Below are 19,852 nucleotides of genomic sequence, written 5' to 3' on the forward strand. Positions count from 1 at the left end.
TAAACTAATGTATTTAAACTTATAATTACATTACACCGTAAAAAATAACTTAAGCTCTGTGTAAAAAGAGCAACAACAGAAAACTTGAATTCTTTTTATAGTTTTATTGATGGTAATTACCAATGGTTTTAATTATAATCACTCATTCAGTAATAATCATGGCTTTAAAATTAAACTGACTTCCTTATCATCCAGAGCCACCCTTGTCCATTTAAACACGCAATAGAAAAATATATACTTAATACTTTGTACAATACTGGTTTTGGTCCAAACAAAAGTGGATCAGAAAAGCCAATATACCTTTAGTCATCAAAGACTCTCCAATTTGCATTTAGGCTTCTTTTAAATGGATTCGGGCAACTTTGAATATAGGAATTTACATTATAAATTCTAAAGACAAAAAATGCTGAATGCAGAGTTGGAAACACAAAAAAAGTTCAACCTCACAGATTTAAAAAAAAAAAAAAAAAAAAAAAATCACTATTTACAGGTTTTTATAATATTCAAAGGCCAATTAAGAGAGATAGAGAGATACAAAGAGGGATGGCAAAGAGGTAAAGGGAGAGTGTAAGGACTCAGGAAGAGGGAGTGAACCAGAGAGAGAGAGAGAGAGAGAGACAACTGGGCACAGAAAACAGAGAAGGTGAGCGAACCAGAGGGAGGTCAAAGAATCAAACATGTAACAGAGTTTTGAAACTATGCATTCACAAAATCTTTAAAGGAGCTGAACAAGGTCGTGAGCCTCCGGCCCGGTCCAGCCTCCGCAGTGCATGGAAACATTTCCCCCTCTCCTGAACCCTGCCCTCCTTCCTCCCTGTGTTTTTTGTTTTTAAACATTCATTTTGCTTGCTCAGCCTGTGGTGGCGCTAACCAGCGTCCAAGGCGATACCTTTGTTGTTCAGTTTTCATACGCACACCGACACGCAACCTCAGCATGTACAAAGAAACCAAACACACCTCAAGTCTTTACATAAGAGGGGTAGGAAAAAAACACAATCACGCAGCATTCACCACAAAGATTACACGCTCATCCCTGTACATACAGCACACTGCACTGACACCGTGGCTTCACCTCCAACGGCATCTGGTCTTCCTGTGAAGGAGCAGTCTAAACAGTTTGAAGGGTTGCCACTAAAAGGTGACCACACAGCTCTCACTATCTCTCTGCATATCACAGCTCAGAACCTTATCACCCATACTAATAATAAGATTTTGTGTGTATACTCACAACTCTTTAGATTTGCAGCTTTGTAATTTTATTACAAAAAGTCATGCCTAAAGTCTAGCAGACATTTGCCGGTGTTAAAAATAAGATATGACTTTTCTTGTTTTTCATATTGAGCAGTGGGGGGCGGGCCCTGGCTTGATTGTGGTTTTCTAAGTCAGGGTCATTGCCCAGTCAAAAGTTTTTTCATGAGAAGTCCTGCGGGATGGTCTCACATTAACAGCTCTGATCTACGTGTGAAAGTCTCTGAGCCCAGCCTGCAGCCCCACCCATTCTAGCTCGAGCATAAAGTGGCCCCCAAGCCTCCTCCCTTCTTCACATGCCCAGTCATTTCAGTGTTAGTCCAGTGGAGACCTTCCAAGACTTTATTCAGCCTTCAGTGAGGATGAGGGTCAAGTCAAAGTCATGTCTGCTTTCTAGCTGATTCTCTAGAGCTTTACTTTCTGCGCCGCACCGCCATCTTGATCTTGCGCCCTGCAATCGCTGGCTGTCCACCGGGAGAAGCGGTGAAGGTTTTAGCTGCCCTGGAAAAGCAAATGAGGTTCCATTATTATCAAAATCAACAGATCGCAAATATACAGAGTAATTAGTGTATTATTTTACCATTAGTGTTGAAGTATTATCAAACACATCAGGAAAATAACTATAAACCTGAAATGTATGAACTCCTTACTAAAGGATTTTACTACTGAAGCTACAAGATTAAACCACTGAAATGAAACTAACTCAACCATCAAAACCCACATTTGGCCTTTTAGCAAAACGTCCTTCGGTTAAAGGCGGTATACTGTGGTGAGACCAACTTAGGTGTAAAAATAGAGATCAAATCTCAATAACCCAACAATTTAAGATTAAAATTGTACATGATAAATATATGAGCAGAAAGTTGCTCTGTGTGCAACTGCAAAAAAAAAACAAAGAGAAGAGTAGAGATCTCTTACTCTCACAAGGAAACTAAGAGGGTTTAACGTACCCAATGTTGAATGCTTGGGGTTGGGAGTTGAAGTTGAATCCACCTCCAGGTGGTGCTGCCTGGGGTGCGATGGAGGGGCTGGCAGAGGGAGCGGGAGAAGCAGCGGAACCTACTCCAAAAGTAAACACACCCGAGGTGTTGTTTGTGGCTCCGAATGCACTGGCTCCTCCAAACTGAAAGCCTCCACCTGAAAAATAAAAATCACATTTACATTAAAAGAAACCTATCATTACACGTACATGTGAGAAATATACGTTTATATTGTGAGGATCAGTAGCACATTGTAGTACAGACAGACAACCTAAAAGGAAAAAAGGTTATTTGAGTTACTGACCTGGTGCAGAATTTGTAGCTGCCCCAAATACAGGTGTGGAGTTAACCTGCTGTCCAAAGACAGGGGCTGCTTCTGTTTTGGCCCCAAAGGCGGGGGCCTGTGAGGGGGTGGACGAGAAAGAGGTCCCGAAAGATGAGCCAAATGACGGAGTCTGATTGGCCCCAAAGCCTCCAGCTGGAGCTGAGCTGAATACATAAGGGGGGGGAGCTGCAGACGGACCTGTGGGGGAAAGATATAAATACATGTTCGGATTAGAACTATGAAATTAAGATTTGATTATATATGATGAAAATATTTAGTTGTCAATGAAGACTGAATGATCACAAAGAGATACAGACCTGAAGATGAGGCAGCAGGGGGAGCCGCTGCTCCAAAGCCGAAGGACGGAGCAGCAGCAGGGGGAGCTGCGTTGGGAGCACCAAAGATGAAGGACTGAGACGGAGTTGGGGCTGGGACAGAGTTCAGAGGAGCTGCTGATGGAGCAGGCGCCTGGCTATCCTGGCTCTGTCCAAAAAGAAAGGCTTTAGCTGGAGGCCCGTCACTTGAGGTTGCAGCGGGCTGACCGAACATGAAACTGCTTGGCGCTGCAGCCTGCGTGGAGCCGTTACTGTTGCCAAACAGACTGGGGGTCGGGGTCGAGGATGACGAGGTGGTGGAGCTAGTGCTGTTGGTTGGATTACTAGCCATAAAGGAAAATGCTGGCTTTGGGGAAGCACCCGAATCTGTTGGGAGAAAGAGGGAAACGGGTTTTATGAAATATTCAAGTCTTAATAGTATTTAAGCTTCATCAAGTTTGGCTCATATCTATTGTTCTTGTGTATATATAAATGAATTGCATACCAATCGAAAAGCTTACCATTCACAAATGAGCTACCTGTAGCACTTTGTCCAAAGGCGAAGGAGGGCTTTGGGGCCTCTGCAGCAGATGTTTCACTGTTCTCGGCTGGCTTTCCAAAGGCGAACGCGGGTGGAGGTTGTTCTGTTGGAGCACTGGGCTTGCCGAAGGAAAAACCCCCTGAAGTGGCCGGTGCAGCATCTGCCTCCTTACTAGCAGCATCAAAGAGGAAGGCGGCTTCCTTCTTTTCCTCCGGCTTCCCGAAGGTAAACGTGGGAGCAGCCGGCTCTTTGTCCGTCGGTAAGGAGCCAAACGTCGAACCACCTTGTGGTGTGGTGTTCGCCAAACTTCGCTCTCCCAGTCTCCCAAAAACAGATCCAGCGGTGGTGGTTGTGGTGGTGGTGGCTGATGTTGTGTCATTTGATGATGCAGCACTGTTGCTGTTTCCTTGAGAAGAAACAGGTGCTGTGAAAGAGGATGTTGTGGTGGTGTCCGATGTCTTCTCTTCAGGTTTCGACAGTCCAAAAGAGAAGCCACCCTTAGTAGTGTTGCTTTCTGAACTTGATGACCCAGTTCCAAAAACGATCCCCTCACTGGCTCCGAACTTAAACCCAGAACCTGTGCTAGGCTCTTCTGACTTTTTGTCATCACTAGAGACAGCTCCAAATTTAAAGCCCTCACCTGAGCTTCCGAATTTGAACCCTGAGGCAGTAGCATCGTTAGAAGTGGATTCTGATGAGGAAAATCCAAATTTGATTCCACCTGATGATGGTTCTGAAAATACGCCTCCAAACTTGAAAGCTCCGGATCCAGACCCTTTGGTACTGTCAGATGTGCCAAACTTAAAACCTCCCGATCCAGAGCCTGAGGTACTGTCAGATGTTCCGAACTTGATACCTCCAGAAACAAATGTGGAGGAGCCAGAAGCGGTTGAACCAAAAGCTGAAGAGACAAAAAAAGACATCAAACATCTAAAAAAAAATGTGGATTTGATGTGTCACATTTCAACTTCTGAGTACTTCTCACCAACATGTCATCATGCTTTAATATAATTTTTCAAATACATCTGAAAATATATTTATATGCTACTAAGCATCAAGAAACATTGAGTTAACATAAGCTGTAAGAAAACTGAAAGTATGATTTTACCTTTGAACTCCACACTAGCTCCAGGTTTGACTGTTTGACAAGCAACACACTGCACATCAGCAGCCTTATTTTCTACTAGACAGACTTCACACTCCCAGGCACCCTCTGGTTTCTTGAATTTATCTCCAAAACCTAACACTGGAGCAGTGCTGGCTGAAGATGAATCGACTGAAGCTCCTGCTGATGCTCCTGTAGTGTGGATGATGAAAAGAAGATACTTCATTAAACTGATAATTATCTAATGAAAAACCTTCTAGTCAATGACACAACTCATTTGTATTTAGACATTCAAAACCCAAGACTGACAACTTCAAAATACCAAATTACAAAACCATGGTCATGCTCTGATTACCTGGTTTGGTAGTTGTGCAAGCCACACACTTTGTGTCCTCGGCCTTGTTCTCTACCAAACACGTACCACATTCCCATGCACCCTCTGGTTTTTTAAACTTGTCTCCAAATCCAATGAACCCTGAGGCAACAGGGGCTGTGGGGTTGGATACAGTCTTAACAGCTGAGAAGGCAGAGGGAAGAGTCAGGGAGGGTTTAAGTCCTGTTCCAGGTTTTGCTGTTTCGCAGGCCACACACTTGACTGCATCAGGTTTGTTAAGAACAAGACACGTGTCACAGTCCCAGGTTCCAACAGGTTTGGAAAACATTGTGCCAAAACCTGTGGTGGTCGTAGTGGTGGAGGTGGCATTCATGCTGCTATCCATCCCAACTGAGGTCGTGGATGATGGCTTACTGTCCATAGATTTGGATGAGGATTCCGGCTGTGGGGTACTACAGCAAACACACTTTGCATCTGATGGCTTGTTCGGCACCAAGCAGACTTCACAGGTCCAGTTAAGCGGGTTGATTTCCCCAAACCCTGTTGATGAAGAGAGGGGGGTGGTGGTTGTGGAGGAGGAAGAAGGGGCAGTGGATTGTGTGGAGGTCTGCTGGGGAGAAGTGTCTGAGCCTGAGGAAGGCTGAGCAACAGGAGAGGCAAAACCTGGAGAGAACAGGAGAAGGATTAAAACAATGAATTTGCAGATTCAGTTTTGTGAAGATGCAAAAACACAAAGCGTGTTGATGATGTGTCAGTGACTCTAACCAGGAGAGTTGAGAAGATCCAGCACGCTGCCCTGCTTCAGGACCTTGGCAGGTTTAAAGGGTCCTTCAAAATCTTCTGTGCTTTTGTTTGCTGCTGGCTTAACTGTAGATAATATGACAACAAAAGGATAAAAACTGACTTCTGTTACACAAAGAAATCTGAATCAGGCAATATGTGTGAGAAAAAACGCTCTTACCCGCTGATGCTATGGGCGTGGCCAGCTTCCCGTTAGTTATGGAGGAACCTAACTTTGCTACAGGTGCACTAAAGGTAAATCCAGTCTACAAACAGGAAAAGGAAATAAACCATTTAATAAAATGGAATAAAAAGAAATAGTGATTATGAAATTGCTAAGAAATAAACGGTTTACTTACAGAAGGGGAAAAGCTAGGTGGGCTAGAAGCAGTTGCTTTCACAATTGGGGAGGAAAATGTGAAAGGTACAAAGGGCGGTGTGGAGGCTATTGGAGGCTCCTGGAAAGATATATTAAAATTAGCAAATGTTCTTTAGCGTTTCACAATGCACCTACAATGTGGTAAGAGGAAGCAGTACCTTGTTTGCAAATGTTTCCTTAGCAGGAGTAACAGCAGTGAAGTTGGATGCAGTGGAGGTGGTAGGAGCAGGAAGAGGGGAGAAGCTGAAGGTGGGTAAGGTGGAGGCGCTGATGGGAAGTGAAATTGCCGGAAGGTCTGGCATCTCAACCATCTAAATTCAAAAACAAGCATGAGTATTGCTGGGCTGAGACAACCTATTCTATATTGAGAAATTGTTCATTTATCAGGCTGATTATGGAAAGAGATAAATTCATGTATGATTATCTCATCTGTATTTATGACTTTTGACTTGATCTGAAAATAAGCCCTTGTATAAAAGTAAATTGTATAACTGTTTATAAAACTGATAAACACTGGGAAACTAATTGAGAGTTAAGATATAGTTATAAATAATGTATTAGAAATGAATAAATACGTTTGGAATCAGAGTCATGGTTTCTTTACCTCATCCTCCTCTGGGTGTTTTGTGGAGGCTCGCGTAGTGGTCCTCTCTCTCTTCATCTTGCCTCCTCCAGAGCCACCGCTGCTGGCTGCAGGCGTGCTGGACAGAGGATAGGCGGGGCCACTGGAGCCAATTGTACTGCTAGATGGGTAACAAGGGTACAGTAATTGCGACTGAACTTCATAAACTTCATAAAAAGAAGTTAGACATCTGCAAAACGTTTGAAAATTGTTGTGAGTGTCTTGCTTTTCATTTTCTTTTCATTATCATTGTTGGAATTTATTACAACAAAAATGTTGGGGTAATTCTCTTGTTTCCATTTCAAACGAAAGCAAAAGACAAGATTTTGGACAACAAAATAATTATAAAAAGGAAGCACAGACGACTTGCACAGATTGAAAAAAGTTGACAGAATTGCCAGCAATCTTTGAAATAATAATTATTATACATTTTGTTTTTATGGTATAATCAGTAATGAATTTTGGTGTATTGATACCAAATCAATCAGAGCATATCTGATAGTGTTGCATCAGTACCTTTGAGATAGACCTAGGGTTGCCCTAGGTAGTTGAGGCGATTGTCTTGTGGGCTATGGGAATAAAACAAGAACATAATTAGCATCAGATAATGTGTTATACACAAACTAGTTATATTTAGTATGTATGAACAATGTCGTGGACAGAAACGCAGCATTATGTGCCTGACCGTTTCTCTTGGGGTCCTGTCCACATTTCGTCCTACTCCTCCAGGAGTTAAAGTTGGCCTGAAGGACACAGAGCGGTTTCCTGACACTGAGGCTGCAGCAGGAACCATCAACTTCTGAACTGGTGGGAGGTTAGAATCCATCTGAATTCAAGAGGGGAAGATTAAAATCATAACGACAAACGGTGATTCCTTTTCTTAATAGTCAACACCATAGCATTAGTATTGGGATTTAGCTTCAACATAACAAACAGCCAGAGTGGTATATTTCCCAACTAAAAAATTAAACCACTTCCCAGGGCATTAACAGAAATCTCTACACAGACCATGCATATTGTAAATCATATGTCTGCAGAGATCAATTATTCTTCCAGCAGTTTATTGATGATATATAGAATAAAACAATACCAGCATTATCCTTCAATATTGCTTTAAAGCTCTATAGATTTATTGGCGTTATTGCAGGGACAGTAGGGTCCAAAATGTAAATCCTTGGTCATGCTGTAAAACCCAAGCATCCGTTTTAAAATCATTTACAGTTTAGATTCATTTGGACATGAAAGGGTCAATACACCGTTGTTGGCCTTTACAAAGCGGCTGTCGCAGAGGGGAATGTCTGACAGTTATTACAGAGGATAAGTCCTATCCAGAGCTGGTACAATAGATCAGTGGACCAGACTTAACACATAGCATATACACCAACATTAACGAGCCTAACACAAATTGCAGTCCAGAATGCTTTTGCACACAAGGAAGCACAAACACTCACACACAGTGGAGAACAGCTGTGTCCCAGCTGAGGAGAATCCTGTTAACTATTGTAACTGAGGCCAACAGGCAGTGGGACAGGAAATGACAGAAAGACGAACCACAACAAGTGCTGCTGAGTTTGTACAATGACACCCCTGTTTCATTCACATCACTGAGCCTTGTGACCCTTGTCTAAGGACTCCATTAAAAATGATGCCGGCTATTTGCTGATGTGCATACACAAGCTTAAAGTCATAACAGGCACAAAGTTACAATGAAATCTTAAGCTTCTCACACTACATTGGGATTTGGAATAAAAAGTATTTGTATCTACCCGTTTCCTTTTGGACTGGAAATGTGAAGCATCTAGGTTTGTGCCATCCATAGACTAAAAAGAAAAAAGAGATCAGGACATTTTTGTCAGACATAACTGATCAAATGAATTCAGGTGGTTGGCCATCATTATCACATTTCATCAAAGAATATTAGTTACCTGCTTCATGGGGTGTTAATGTTCACAATACATGGATGTATATTAAAAGTACTTACTGGTGACAGGGGGGATGAGGCTGCTGCTGGGATTCGCTTGGCATCCTACAGATGAGGAAAAAACAAAATGAAACATTTCAAGAATACATAATAATCAAGGAAAAATACTAAAATGTTATGAAGCTAAGTTGACATTAACAAAATAGCAAACCACTGATGCAGCTTAATTCAAGTTTGATCTGCAGAGATTTGGAATATTCATCCATGCGTGTGTAAACTCACAGCAAGAGGGCTGGACATGCGCTCCAATGACTGCAGGATGCGTCTGGCTGTGGCACTCGTCACCCCACAGGGCTGAGCTCCAGCAGGCTTGGCCTTGATCTGTCTCCTCACTGGGGCCTACGGATCAGATGAGCCAAATTAGTCTCCAGTTTAATTAATAACATCCAGTCGCTGTCATGTCAGAAATTCATTGTTTACCTACTCAGGTTGTAATGTGTATGGTTCTCACTAGCGTACCTGGTATGGTGTTCCAGGACGCGTGTGAAGGCTCCTGACTGCCGCTGCCCCTCCATACATGGTCTTCCCAGGGTAGAAGGGTGAATATCCAAGTTGGCTGGAGTTCAGTGCTGTGCTGTTTAATGTCGACTGCAAGAGAAAGGCTTACATTAGTTAGGGTTTGAGCAAAATTCGTTCACTGGGTTATTTATTAATGGCATCGTCAAACATAAACCCATTATTATATTAAACATGAAATAAAAAAGTACATTTATCTCCAAAAATCGTTTCAATACTTCCCACAGATTCTGTCGCAGATCGTGTTTGGCCAATAAATAAACTCCTGAGGTGTGGGGGTGGATAGTATTAACAGGTGAGAAGGCAGAAGGAAGAGTAACCCAAGCAGCCCGCTACCATGTACCACCAATGATAATCAGTGCACAGAGGGGGCTGGCTTTGACTTTTCTGCCTGCCTGCTGAGGTGAGTATAAACCTCAGTCCAGTGGGCCACAGATATGACGGGATTTCTCGCCGAGCTCCTAATTTTTGTTTCACTATAAAACTGTGCTGGGCTGATTGCTTCTACTAATAAGTATAACCATCCCATAATATTTCATGGAAATTAATTTATTTTTATAATACACTGACAGACTCACATTAAGTATGAATAGACACCCAGATACTCACATTGGAAGACGTTCCAAAAACAGACAGGTTGAATGCAGGCTTTTTCAGACTGGACTGGGAAGGCTGAGGCCCAGAGTTTGTTCTGTCTATCTCTGGGGACCAAAGCTGGGGAAGTGATGCCGTTTTTGAAGTGGGGACATCTGAAAAGCAAAAGGAGATTCATCTCAGACCAGTTCGAATTCAGTCAGAATTCTAGCTTAATCTCCATTCATAAAAGAAATTAAGTCGCAAACACCAACTAAACACGAGCCTCTACCTACTGCAACACTAATAATTGGTGACATTATCATTTATTACTTAAAGCAAATATCATTAATTTCTTCTGGTTCTGAGGTTGAATTTGCTTTCTTAATGCTGCTTTTCAATCTCAGCCAGTGCAAAGTAATCCTGTTCAAACCAGTTCATCATACAAGACGTGTGATGGATGCCATTTTCACAGAAAGCTATCCAACAGTGTCCCTAAGAGACTCAACAGACTGTAGGTTTGCATTCCAATCAATCACCTTAGCAGGTGATTTAACATCCATTTAAAAGGTGCATTAAACGGAAGTTGGAGTGTTATCTTTCATGGAACTTCGCTGTTACCTTTGTCAGAGGCGCGGGAGGAGAACCCACTTGTGGTGGAGATGTTATCATCTTCGTGCTGTGAGAGGTTGTCCTTGATTTCTTTCACTAAGGAGAAGCCTGTTGAAAAGGGTCCAGGTGCTGAGGAGGTGGAGGGCTGGGAGAAGAGGTTGCTGGAAGCCCCCAGAGTTGGAGAGGAGGCCTCCAGTGGGGCAAAATGAAGGTGGGAGCGACTCAGAGGGGGCCGAGAAAGGACATACTCCTGAAAATTCAAGGATGCCCGACTGCTTGAGGGCTCTGTGCATGAGAAGAAAATTACAGTTGAGTATGCTGGTACTGAAGACAATGGAAAAATGAAATTGTCATACAAGAACTTTACTATTCCAGATAATCTAGGATGACCCAAGAGACTGAATGATCCCTCACCTATGTAACTAGTGCTAGGTTCTGGAGAGTCACGTCCATCAAGACGAGGAGGCCCCTCTTCGCTGCCATTGGGAGCAGGAGGAGGCAGCGACTGGCAGTTCTGGTCTTTCCCTAGTACAGCACCCTCTTCTTCAGTCGCATCTTCATTCTTGAAGTATTTCTGCAGCCAGGAAGGAACGATGCTCTTGACTGTATCTGTCACCCGACTGATGATGCCTGACTGCTGCTGATGAAACACACGGAAAAAGGGAGAGGATGCAATTAAAGGGAATGAAATGCATAAGATACAGAGATAAAGACAGACAGACAAAACCAAGATCTATAAACTTTACACATTTTATCCAACCCCCCCCCCCCACCCAAACAAAGTATTGATGATCAGAACATCAAATGTGTGTGATACAAAACCATCTCAGTAAAAATGTAAATGCTTGAAAAGCTGATTATCATGTGGAAATTATTTCTAAATACCAACTATAGAAAGAATAGATCAGTATGGTCACAAATAGGTATTACAGGGACTAGAAATGATAAACAACATTGGCCATTGTGTATAAGAATTTGTCCAAAATCAGAAATGTGTGGTCTGATCTAAACACATACCAAGCCATTTGAACACACACTAAACACATTCAATGTGTATGTGTACAGATTGGTGGGTGCATCTGACCAACACAAGGAAAACAAATGCTGGAGCTTGTATACATGGTGTTGAAAAACAAAAATGAATCTGCAGCAAAGCAACTCCACATCATTTGTTTTTGAGACGTCTGAATCATATAAAACAGTTGTGTTTCCCACAGAATCAGATTCAATGTGTGATGGAAGCTGGGTGTATGAAAGAGTGTTAGTGAGAAAACGAGAGTGGCAAGGCTGACCGAGAGAATCTTAGCACTCAACAATTTAGACAAAACACTGATATAGATCTTTTATGCTATTATGAAAAGGACGGAATAAAATTTGGTTCATTATGAAACTGTGGCAGAACAAATGGCAGGCGCCCCAGTCTAGAAAATTAATGGGAAACAATGAATTAACACTCCATTTGATTATTTGAATCAGCTGCACAGCACCACTTGCAGAGAGAAGCCTTTCATTCTCTCCAGTGCAAATCATAACACAAGCTCAGTAAGACAGAAACTGGGTCAGGCACTGTGTGTGGTTCTACGACGCAGTGGCCGAGTGACGCTGCTCTGTACTGGGTTCTTATACTGAACAAATCGTATGCAATGACAAAGTCTTGACTCCCACAAACAAAAAAATTAACTGCTCCAGCTCTCGATGGTAGAATATATGAGCCTTAGCAGCTTTCTTGGTCTTCATCGGTAAACTGGAATTAAATCAGCACCCCTGAACGGGTCTGCAGACCTTCAAGTCAGCTGGGCCATATATTCTGTTGTGAAAAAGCTATAGTAGTTTGTGCTGTGTGCAAAACTAGCTCTTGTAGTTGAAATATGAAGATTTAATGCTGGTTTATTCTCCACAAATACACTGATGATGTCCCTACAGGATGGAGGAGTTTTGGAGCTGCAGTAGAGGAGCAAAAACCCAGAAACTAAACTTATGACATGAATAAAAAGACTAGATAAAATTAAGGTTGTACCAAGGAGCAAGGCTGTTGAAATGTCACATTTGTTGATCTCTTTGGTTATTGGAATGGTGCTCTAACAGTATCTGAATGTATTTAGTTAAGGCGTGAGAAGATAACATCTGGAGAAAGGAAGTAGAGCAACGAAGCTACCTAGCTGGTTCATCGCTCCATGTACATGCTGTGTAACCTCTAGTTGGTTGCAACTGCAGTGAAGAGCCATATGTGCCTCTCGCTTTTTTTTTTTATCTTTGAAAAGACACATGTGGGCCACCCTGCAAATACACAAAACATTGACTCGTCAAGAATGTAATAACACGACAGTGCTAGTTTACTTAGCACCACATACACTATTGTTATATGGATTTAAGGGTGCCTCATGTCTGCTGTCAGCACGGTCACGGGACTAAAGTGATCGTGGTCGACGGATTCTGCTTTATTGTGTCTCACTTTGAATATCCTTACCTGAGCAGATTTGTGAATCTAGCTTTTTAAGCTAAGAGATTACATGAATGAATGTGATGAACACATACTTTTGTACCTAACAACATCTTTTATGCCATGTCAAGACGATAAAGACTTCCACTGTTAAGACTAAGTCATCACGAAAGTAGAGTGATGAATAAAGACTGTGATGGTGCAAACACTGCATGTCTTATCATGCTCCTGCTTTATAACCAGCATAGTTGAATTAACCTCTCTATAGCAGAAAAGCTCAAACTTTCAAGGCTAATTGAGCATAAGAATGGGATAATCAATGTGTATGGCTCATACAGTCCACAGACATTTGTATGTACTTCAGACACTTCCGCATTGTTAGCAACTTAGACAAATAGATGAGCATTATTATATGTACTCATGAGGTCATCAACCAGTCAATATTATGCTAAAAGCACATAACAAATAAAAATCTTTTGTGTCTCTATGGTAGACTTAAAAAAAAGTAAGTGAACCCTTGAATTTACTAACTGGTTGAACCTCCTGTGACAGCAGTATCCTCAAACAAACTATTGCAGCAACTGTAGATCAGACCTGCACCGTGATCAAGAGGACTTTAAGAGCATTGGCCACACAGAACTACTTCAGCTCAACCATTTTCTTCATGAACCATATATTATCTTGAGGTTATTCCAGGACATCTTGTATCATCCCAATACATGGTGCTGCATGTTCTTTCCAAATAAATAGTTTCATCAGTCCACTAAACTTTTGCCCAGAAGGATGCATAGTGCTGATACGCTCTTTGGCTAACTTCGGGCATGTTTGAGATGTTATTGAGAGATGTTGAATCCCCCATTAAGTCCTGCTGGCTGATCAATGACGAATTTAGTCTGCTGGATTCTAGGTGTACCTAATAATCTGTCTATTAAATGCAACTCACTGATAATGTCTAGTTGTTTGTGTGACTTCCAATATCCACACTGTAGTCAAGGCATCATTTTTAAGAGTATATGGTTTCCCTCCACAACCCGAGGACACCGGCAGGCTGACTTCAATTCCAACAATCTGATTTGCAGTCCACTAATTAATCGTGATGGCTGACAAAGAGGTTAATGGACATCTCAAGTGTTGCAACAGAAGATTATGAAGAGGGTCTAAAAATCAATATTAGTTGTTCCAAGCATCATGGATCTCCTGCAACCATGTGGGTTTCCAGCCGATGCTTCCTGCGCAATCCTCCTGGCTGGGATCTAGCTAATGGGAGCTAGCCTAACATGCAAAACGTTTTCCCCCAACGCCTCACTCTTATTATCCGTTGACACAAGAGCTGATAACAGTCAGTTGAGGACAATTAAAAACTGGAGCCCAACCGCCATGTCACTTCAACAAGCGACGGCGCGAAGCCTCTGAACTCGGGAACAGAAGACAACAATGCGTTGGGTCGCCAGGGCTAGCACGCTAGCGTACATTACCTACAGCAGCTAATACGCAGAACCCCACTTCCTTGCTTTATGCTAACTTCGCTAGCAGCAATGAACTCGCTAAGGGGCGCAACGGCCGGTTTCCCCCGTGTGTCATGTGGACGCCTGCACGTTAACACACGTCGGTTCACTAGTCTAAATGACTCAATGTGCCGTGATTTGACCTGTCAAGTCCGCCTGGTTAATGCTAACCTGGTAGCCGGACTGCTAGCTAACTAGCATTTCCCGGCCATGCTAGCAACGCGTGGAGGCCACGAGCGCTAACGACAGGCCTTAAAATGTCTCCAAGCAAACAATAACAAGAAGCCGGGGCAAAGTGGAGCTGCGGCCACCGCGACGTCCTCGACACGGACCGTCAACGCGAAAGCGTCCACTCTGTTTACCTGTTTGCTCTTGGCGTAAGGTTTGGAGGCGATGTGGTATCTCCTGCTTCTAATTTTCCCTCCACCCGTGGCCGCCATGGCTCTGTCGTTTGAGCGTCTCTCGGTGTTTCGGCGCCGGATAGCTGTCATCCCGCACGGCGCCGGGGCATTCTGGGAAATGTAGTAGCAAACGGAAACAAAGAGGTTGGACGGGGTTCTGAACCACATGGCCCCAACGTTGGGTTATTTTGGGTCACCCGATCCAAAACGAGCACAGAGCCAGGATTTAAAACAACGTATTGTTTATGTGATCAATAGAAAATCTAATTCTAACCTTCAGTATAGAAGACACAATGATATATTTTAATTTTTTACATCTTTTGACTTATAATCACATTTGAAATACACATTTTTCATTCCCCTATATTTATTTGACTTTGATTACTTGATACTTTACCTTTAAGTCATATTATCTATACAAAATATAATAAATCAATAAACGATTATATATTACAGATGATTAGGCTACACACATTTAAATAGTTTCTATACCAAAACAACATCACAAATTATCATCCAAAATTTAAATATATTCATTCTGAAATCTTAATAAGGTAGTATATTTTTATGCTAATACTGCATAACTTATTATTTCTCCAATGTGGTATTATTTGTACTCTCTTTGGTAGTACTTCTTCCACCATTCACAATTTTTTTATTCGAAAATCAGGATGTGAATTCATATGCAGTCATTTCAATAACTGGTTGTTGATATCTGTTAAATGTTAATGCAGAAATGCCATAAATGCAGCATCTCAAATGTCAGGTTTTTCGGTTTGTGATATCATTACACATTCAATTTCGTATTTCCGAGTAGGACCTGGTGCACAGACACACAAGCATCTGATATGGTTGAGGTAATATTACAAAATTGTCCCAGAGTGAAGAGCAGAGGTGCCAGAACCTGTATTTTAACTGTAATAGCCTGCACTCATCAACACTGTTATTATGGCCAACAAGTCCTTGAGCTCTGCATGGCTGCAGTCCTTACAATAGAGCCTGGTGGAGTATATTAGCACTCTACTGCAGCCCTCTGGTCTTTTATACAGACTCCCCATTGGGTCGTTTATGTAAATTCAGGTGTAGGTTTAATGCTACAGTGGTGCTTGCATATGATATAGTTCAAAGCTTTACTGAGCCTCGTAGTGTCAGCTGTGTAAAATGTCCTGCGCAAATCTTCAATCAATTTATAAAACCATTATGATCCAGTTTACAAATCATTTATAAACAGTGAACACAGATCAGTCATCCAATAATCCATGTGCAGGATTTACAAATGTGTTGGTTTTTATTGCAAAAGTTAGAAGAAAGATTTTCCGAATGACCTTTTGTTGCAGCTCCAATGCAAAACACAATGCAGCATTAAATTAAGTCTAATGGGACTTTCAGTATTTCTTTTAGTGTCAGAAGTTGACATAATGCAACATATTATAGGAGATATTTTAAAATATCTGTTTGGGATTAAATGTTTTTAAAGAATTTACATATACATTGTAAACATACTCCCCACAAATATGACCAAAATGGATTATTAATGCAAACATTAAAGTTATAAAACCAGCCTTGCCTCTTTTTGGTAGTAGGTGGTGCTAAAAATGAACTGTATTCATTTCCTGTGTTATTTAAATGAATGAGTGTTTCTTTGCTAAATGTTTGAAATACATTTTATCATTTAATATTCTAAGTTTTCATTAAATGTCTTGTTTTTTGATTACTACAAATCATTATTTTTTCTCACCTACTTTATAAGCAAATGTAAATGAAGCTGTGTACATCACTTTTACATCACATGGGTAAAAAATGACCCACACAGTATGTAGTCACTGGGGAACAGCTACCATTAATTTCACACTGTTTCTTTTTCCACATCTGATGCATGTAAGTTTTATTTTACAATCCATTGCTAGTGCGAAGAAAGAAATATGTACAATACTAACTAGCTGTTAGCTAGCTAGCTAGCTTCTTTGCTGGCTAGCTAGATCAACTAGGGATATATTAGTATGATATATGATATGATATGATATATGACATGATATATGACATGATATGATATGATATGACATGATATATGATATATGATATATGAAATTATATATGATATATGACATGATATATGATATGATACGATACGATACGATATGACATGATATATGATATGATATATGATATGATATGACAGGATATATGATCTGATATGATATGATATGATGTCAGTATGGCAAACAGCTGATTAGGTGTGTCAGTGGATGTGACAGTGTGTGAGTGTGTAACACAGCCAATGAAGTGTGTCAGAGCAGCTTCCCCATCCAGTGTTGACCGGGTTAAAGAGGGTGTCGCCTCTTTAACCGGGTCACATTTATTGTAGCAACGGCCTCATAGAGGCTGTGTGTCCGTGTGCGTGAAGGAATGCCAGCTTACACGGTCAACACGTATCGAGGAAATCACATTAAACGAAATACTAAGGATCTTAAAAGTAAAAAAAAAGAAGAGAGTTAAAGACCTGTAAACTTTTTTTTATATATATATAGTTTAGATTCAGAATTTCACCAAAAATATCAAAACCAATTTATTTGCCTCATTTATAGTCATTTCATTTTAGGAAGATTAATTATATTCATTTATAAATATGTATGAAGTAAGTATAATCAACGGTTCATGCTGTCTTGTCATTACGACCCAACTCGTAAAATATATTGTTTGATAATAAATAAAAAATTACAAGATGATCATATTTGTATGAAAACTTGACTATATTGATTGTATGATTATATAATCTAAATCTACAATGCAATACAGTTCAACTCCCAGCAGTGGTACGTTTCATTTTCTATACGTAATGAAGACAAACATGTCATGAGATATTTTTCAAACAGAACATTTTAATAGTCAATGACACAGATCATTTTTTTTACATATTTAAATTCAAAGCCTGAGAATTTCAAAATACCAAATTACAAAACCATGGTCATGCTCTGATTACCTGGTTTGGTAGTTGTGCAAGCCACACACTTTGTGTCCTCTGCCTTGTTCTCTACCAATAATGTACCACATTCCCATGCACCCTCTGGTTTTTTAAACTTGTCTCCAAATCCAATGAACCCTGAGGTAACAGGGGCTGTTGGGTTGGATACAGTCTTAACAGCTGAGAAGGCAGAGGAAAGAGTCAGGGAGAATTTAAGTCCTGTCCCAGGTTTTGCCGTTTCGCAGGCCACACACTTGACTGCATCAGGTTTGTTAAGAACAAGACACGTGTCACAGTCCCAGGTTCCAACAGGTTTGGAAAACATTGTGCCAAAACCTGTGGTGGTCGTAGTGGTGGAGGTGGCATTCGTGCTGCTATCCATCCCAACTGAGGTCGTGGCTGATGGCTTACTGTCCATAGATTTGGATGAGGATTCCGGCTGTGGGGTTCTACAGCAAACACACTTTGCATCTGATGGCTTGTTCATCACCAAGCAGACCTCACAGGTCCAGTTAAGTGGGTTGATATCCCCAAACCCTGTTGATGGAGAGAGGGGGTGGTGGTTGTGAAGGAGAAAGAGGGGAGAAGCTGAAGGTGGGGAAGGTGGAGAAAGGGGAAAAAGGGGGGAGAAGAAAGGGGGGAGAAGCTGAAGGTGGTGAAGGTGGAGAAAGGGGAAAAAGGGGGGAAAAGAAAGGGGGGAGAAGCTGAAGGTGGGGAAGGTGGAGAAAGGGGAAAAAGGGGGGAGAAGAAAGGGGGGAGAAAAAGAAGGTGGGGAAGGTGGAGAAAGGGGGAAAAGGGGGGAGAAGAAAGGGGGGAGAAAAAGAAGGTGGGGAAGGTGGAGGCGTTGACAGGATTGAAATGCGCTTAAATGACAGCAGGATGCGTCTGGCCGTGGCACTCGTCACCCCACAGGGCTGAGCTCCATAAGGCTTGGCCTTGATCTGTCTCCTCACTTGGGCCTTCGGATCAGATGAGCCAAATTAGTCTCCAGTTTAATTAATAACATCCAGTCGCTGTCATGTCAGAAATTCATTGCTAACCTACTCAGGGATGACAAACGTATGACATTGAATGAACACAAAGAATGACTATAATTAACTAATTTTTACTATAAAGTAACTCAACTCAGGTTTTAATGTGTATGGTTCTCAATAGCGTACCTGGTATGGTGCTCCAGAACGTGTGTGAAGGCTCCTGACTGCCGCTGCCCCTCCATACATGGTCTTCCCAGGGTAGAAGGGTGAATATCCAAGTTGGCTGGAGTTCAGTGCTGTGCTTTTTAATGTCAACTGCAAGAGAAAGGCTTACATTAGTTAGGGTTTGAGCAAAACTCGTTCACTGGGTTATTAATTAATGGCATCGTCAAACATAAACCCATTATTATATTATACATGAAGTACCGAGCTCCTAATTTTAGTTTTATTGTAAAACTGTGGTGGTCTGATTGCTTCTACTAATAAGTATAACCATCCCATAATATTTCATGGGAAGCATTAAAAGAAGCATTAAACAGAAGTTGGAGTGCTATCTTTCATGGAACTTTGCTGTTACCTTTGTCAGAGACTCGGGAAAAGAACCCATCAAGACGAGGAGGTCCCTCTTCGCTGCCATTGGGAGGAGGAGGAGGCGGCGACTGGCAGTTCTGGTCTGTCTCTGGTACAGCACCGCCTTCTTCAGTCGCATCTTCATTCTTGAAGTGTTTCTGCAGCCAGGAAGGAACGATGCTCTTGACTTTTTCTGTCAACCAACGGATGATGCCTGACGGCTGCTGATGAAACACAAAGAACTATAAACTTTACACATATATTTTATTCAACAACCCTGTCAAACAAGGTATTGATGATCAGCAAATCAAATGTGTGTAAATCCAAACCATCTCAGTAAAAATGTAAATGCTTAAAAAAGCTGATTATCATGTGGAAATTATTTCTTAACACCAACTATAGAGAGAATAGATCAGTATGGTCACAAATAGGTATTACAGGAACTACAAATGAAAAACATTATTGGCCATTGTGCACAAAAAATTGTCCAAAATCGGAAATGTGTGGACGCCAAATGCCATGTCAAGACGATAAAGACTTCCACTGTTAAGACTAAGTCATCATGGAAAGTAGAGTGATGAATAAAGACTGTGATGGTTCAAACACTGCATGTCTTATCATGCTCCTGCTTTATAACTAACAGAGTTGAATCAACCTCTCTACAGCAGAAAAGCTTAATATTTCAAAGAC

At 41.5% G+C, this 19,852-nt stretch overlaps 1 protein-coding gene across 3 annotated transcripts; it reads right to left on the reverse strand.

The window, feature by feature from the left end:
* Nucleotides 1–89: 89 nt before the first annotated feature.
* Nucleotides 90–14,731, reverse strand: nup153 (nucleoporin 153). Of its 3 annotated transcripts, none has more exons than XM_062409396.1 (22): nt 14,618–14,731; nt 10,725–10,950; nt 10,320–10,595; nt 9,735–9,874; nt 9,069–9,197; nt 8,832–8,948; nt 8,610–8,654; nt 8,395–8,448; nt 7,314–7,454; nt 7,145–7,197; nt 6,611–6,746; nt 6,165–6,317; nt 5,987–6,085; nt 5,809–5,893; nt 5,613–5,714; nt 4,869–5,510; nt 4,517–4,705; nt 3,389–4,309; nt 2,871–3,254; nt 2,533–2,751; nt 2,199–2,385; nt 90–1,749 (listed from the first exon to the last, which is right to left on the reverse strand). In XM_062409396.1, exons 1-22 carry the CDS (start codon nt 14,693–14,695, stop codon nt 1,662–1,664), a joined length of 4,464 nt encoding a protein of 1,487 aa, XP_062265380.1. In that variant the 5' UTR covers nt 14,696–14,731; the 3' UTR covers nt 90–1,661. The 3 variants fall into 3 exon arrangements, with proteins under 3 accessions (XP_062265380.1, XP_062265382.1, XP_062265381.1); XM_062409398.1 differs by having other exon boundaries at nt 10,725–10,947; nt 14,618–14,730; XM_062409397.1 differs by having other exon boundaries at nt 6,611–6,749; nt 10,725–10,947; nt 14,618–14,730.
* Between the last annotated feature and the right edge of the window lie 5,121 nt (nt 14,732–19,852).

The sequence above is a fragment of the Platichthys flesus genome, chromosome 17 (assembly GCF_949316205.1).
Source record: "Platichthys flesus chromosome 17, fPlaFle2.1, whole genome shotgun sequence".
NCBI lineage: Eukaryota > Metazoa > Chordata > Actinopteri > Pleuronectiformes > Pleuronectidae > Platichthys > Platichthys flesus.

Coding starts and splice junctions, on each gene's coding strand:
- nup153 (XM_062409396.1), bottom strand. CDS start 14,695: ATGGCGGCCACGGGTGGAGGGAAAATTAGAAGCAGGAGATACCACATC. Junction 7,198..7,313: donor ACAGGACCCCAAGAGAAACG/GTCAGGCACATA, acceptor TTATTCCCATAG/CCCACAAGACAATCGCCTCA. Junction 6,747..7,144: donor ACCCTAGGTCTATCTCAAAG/GTACTGATGCAA, acceptor CCCATCTAGCAG/TACAATTGGCTCCAGTGGCC.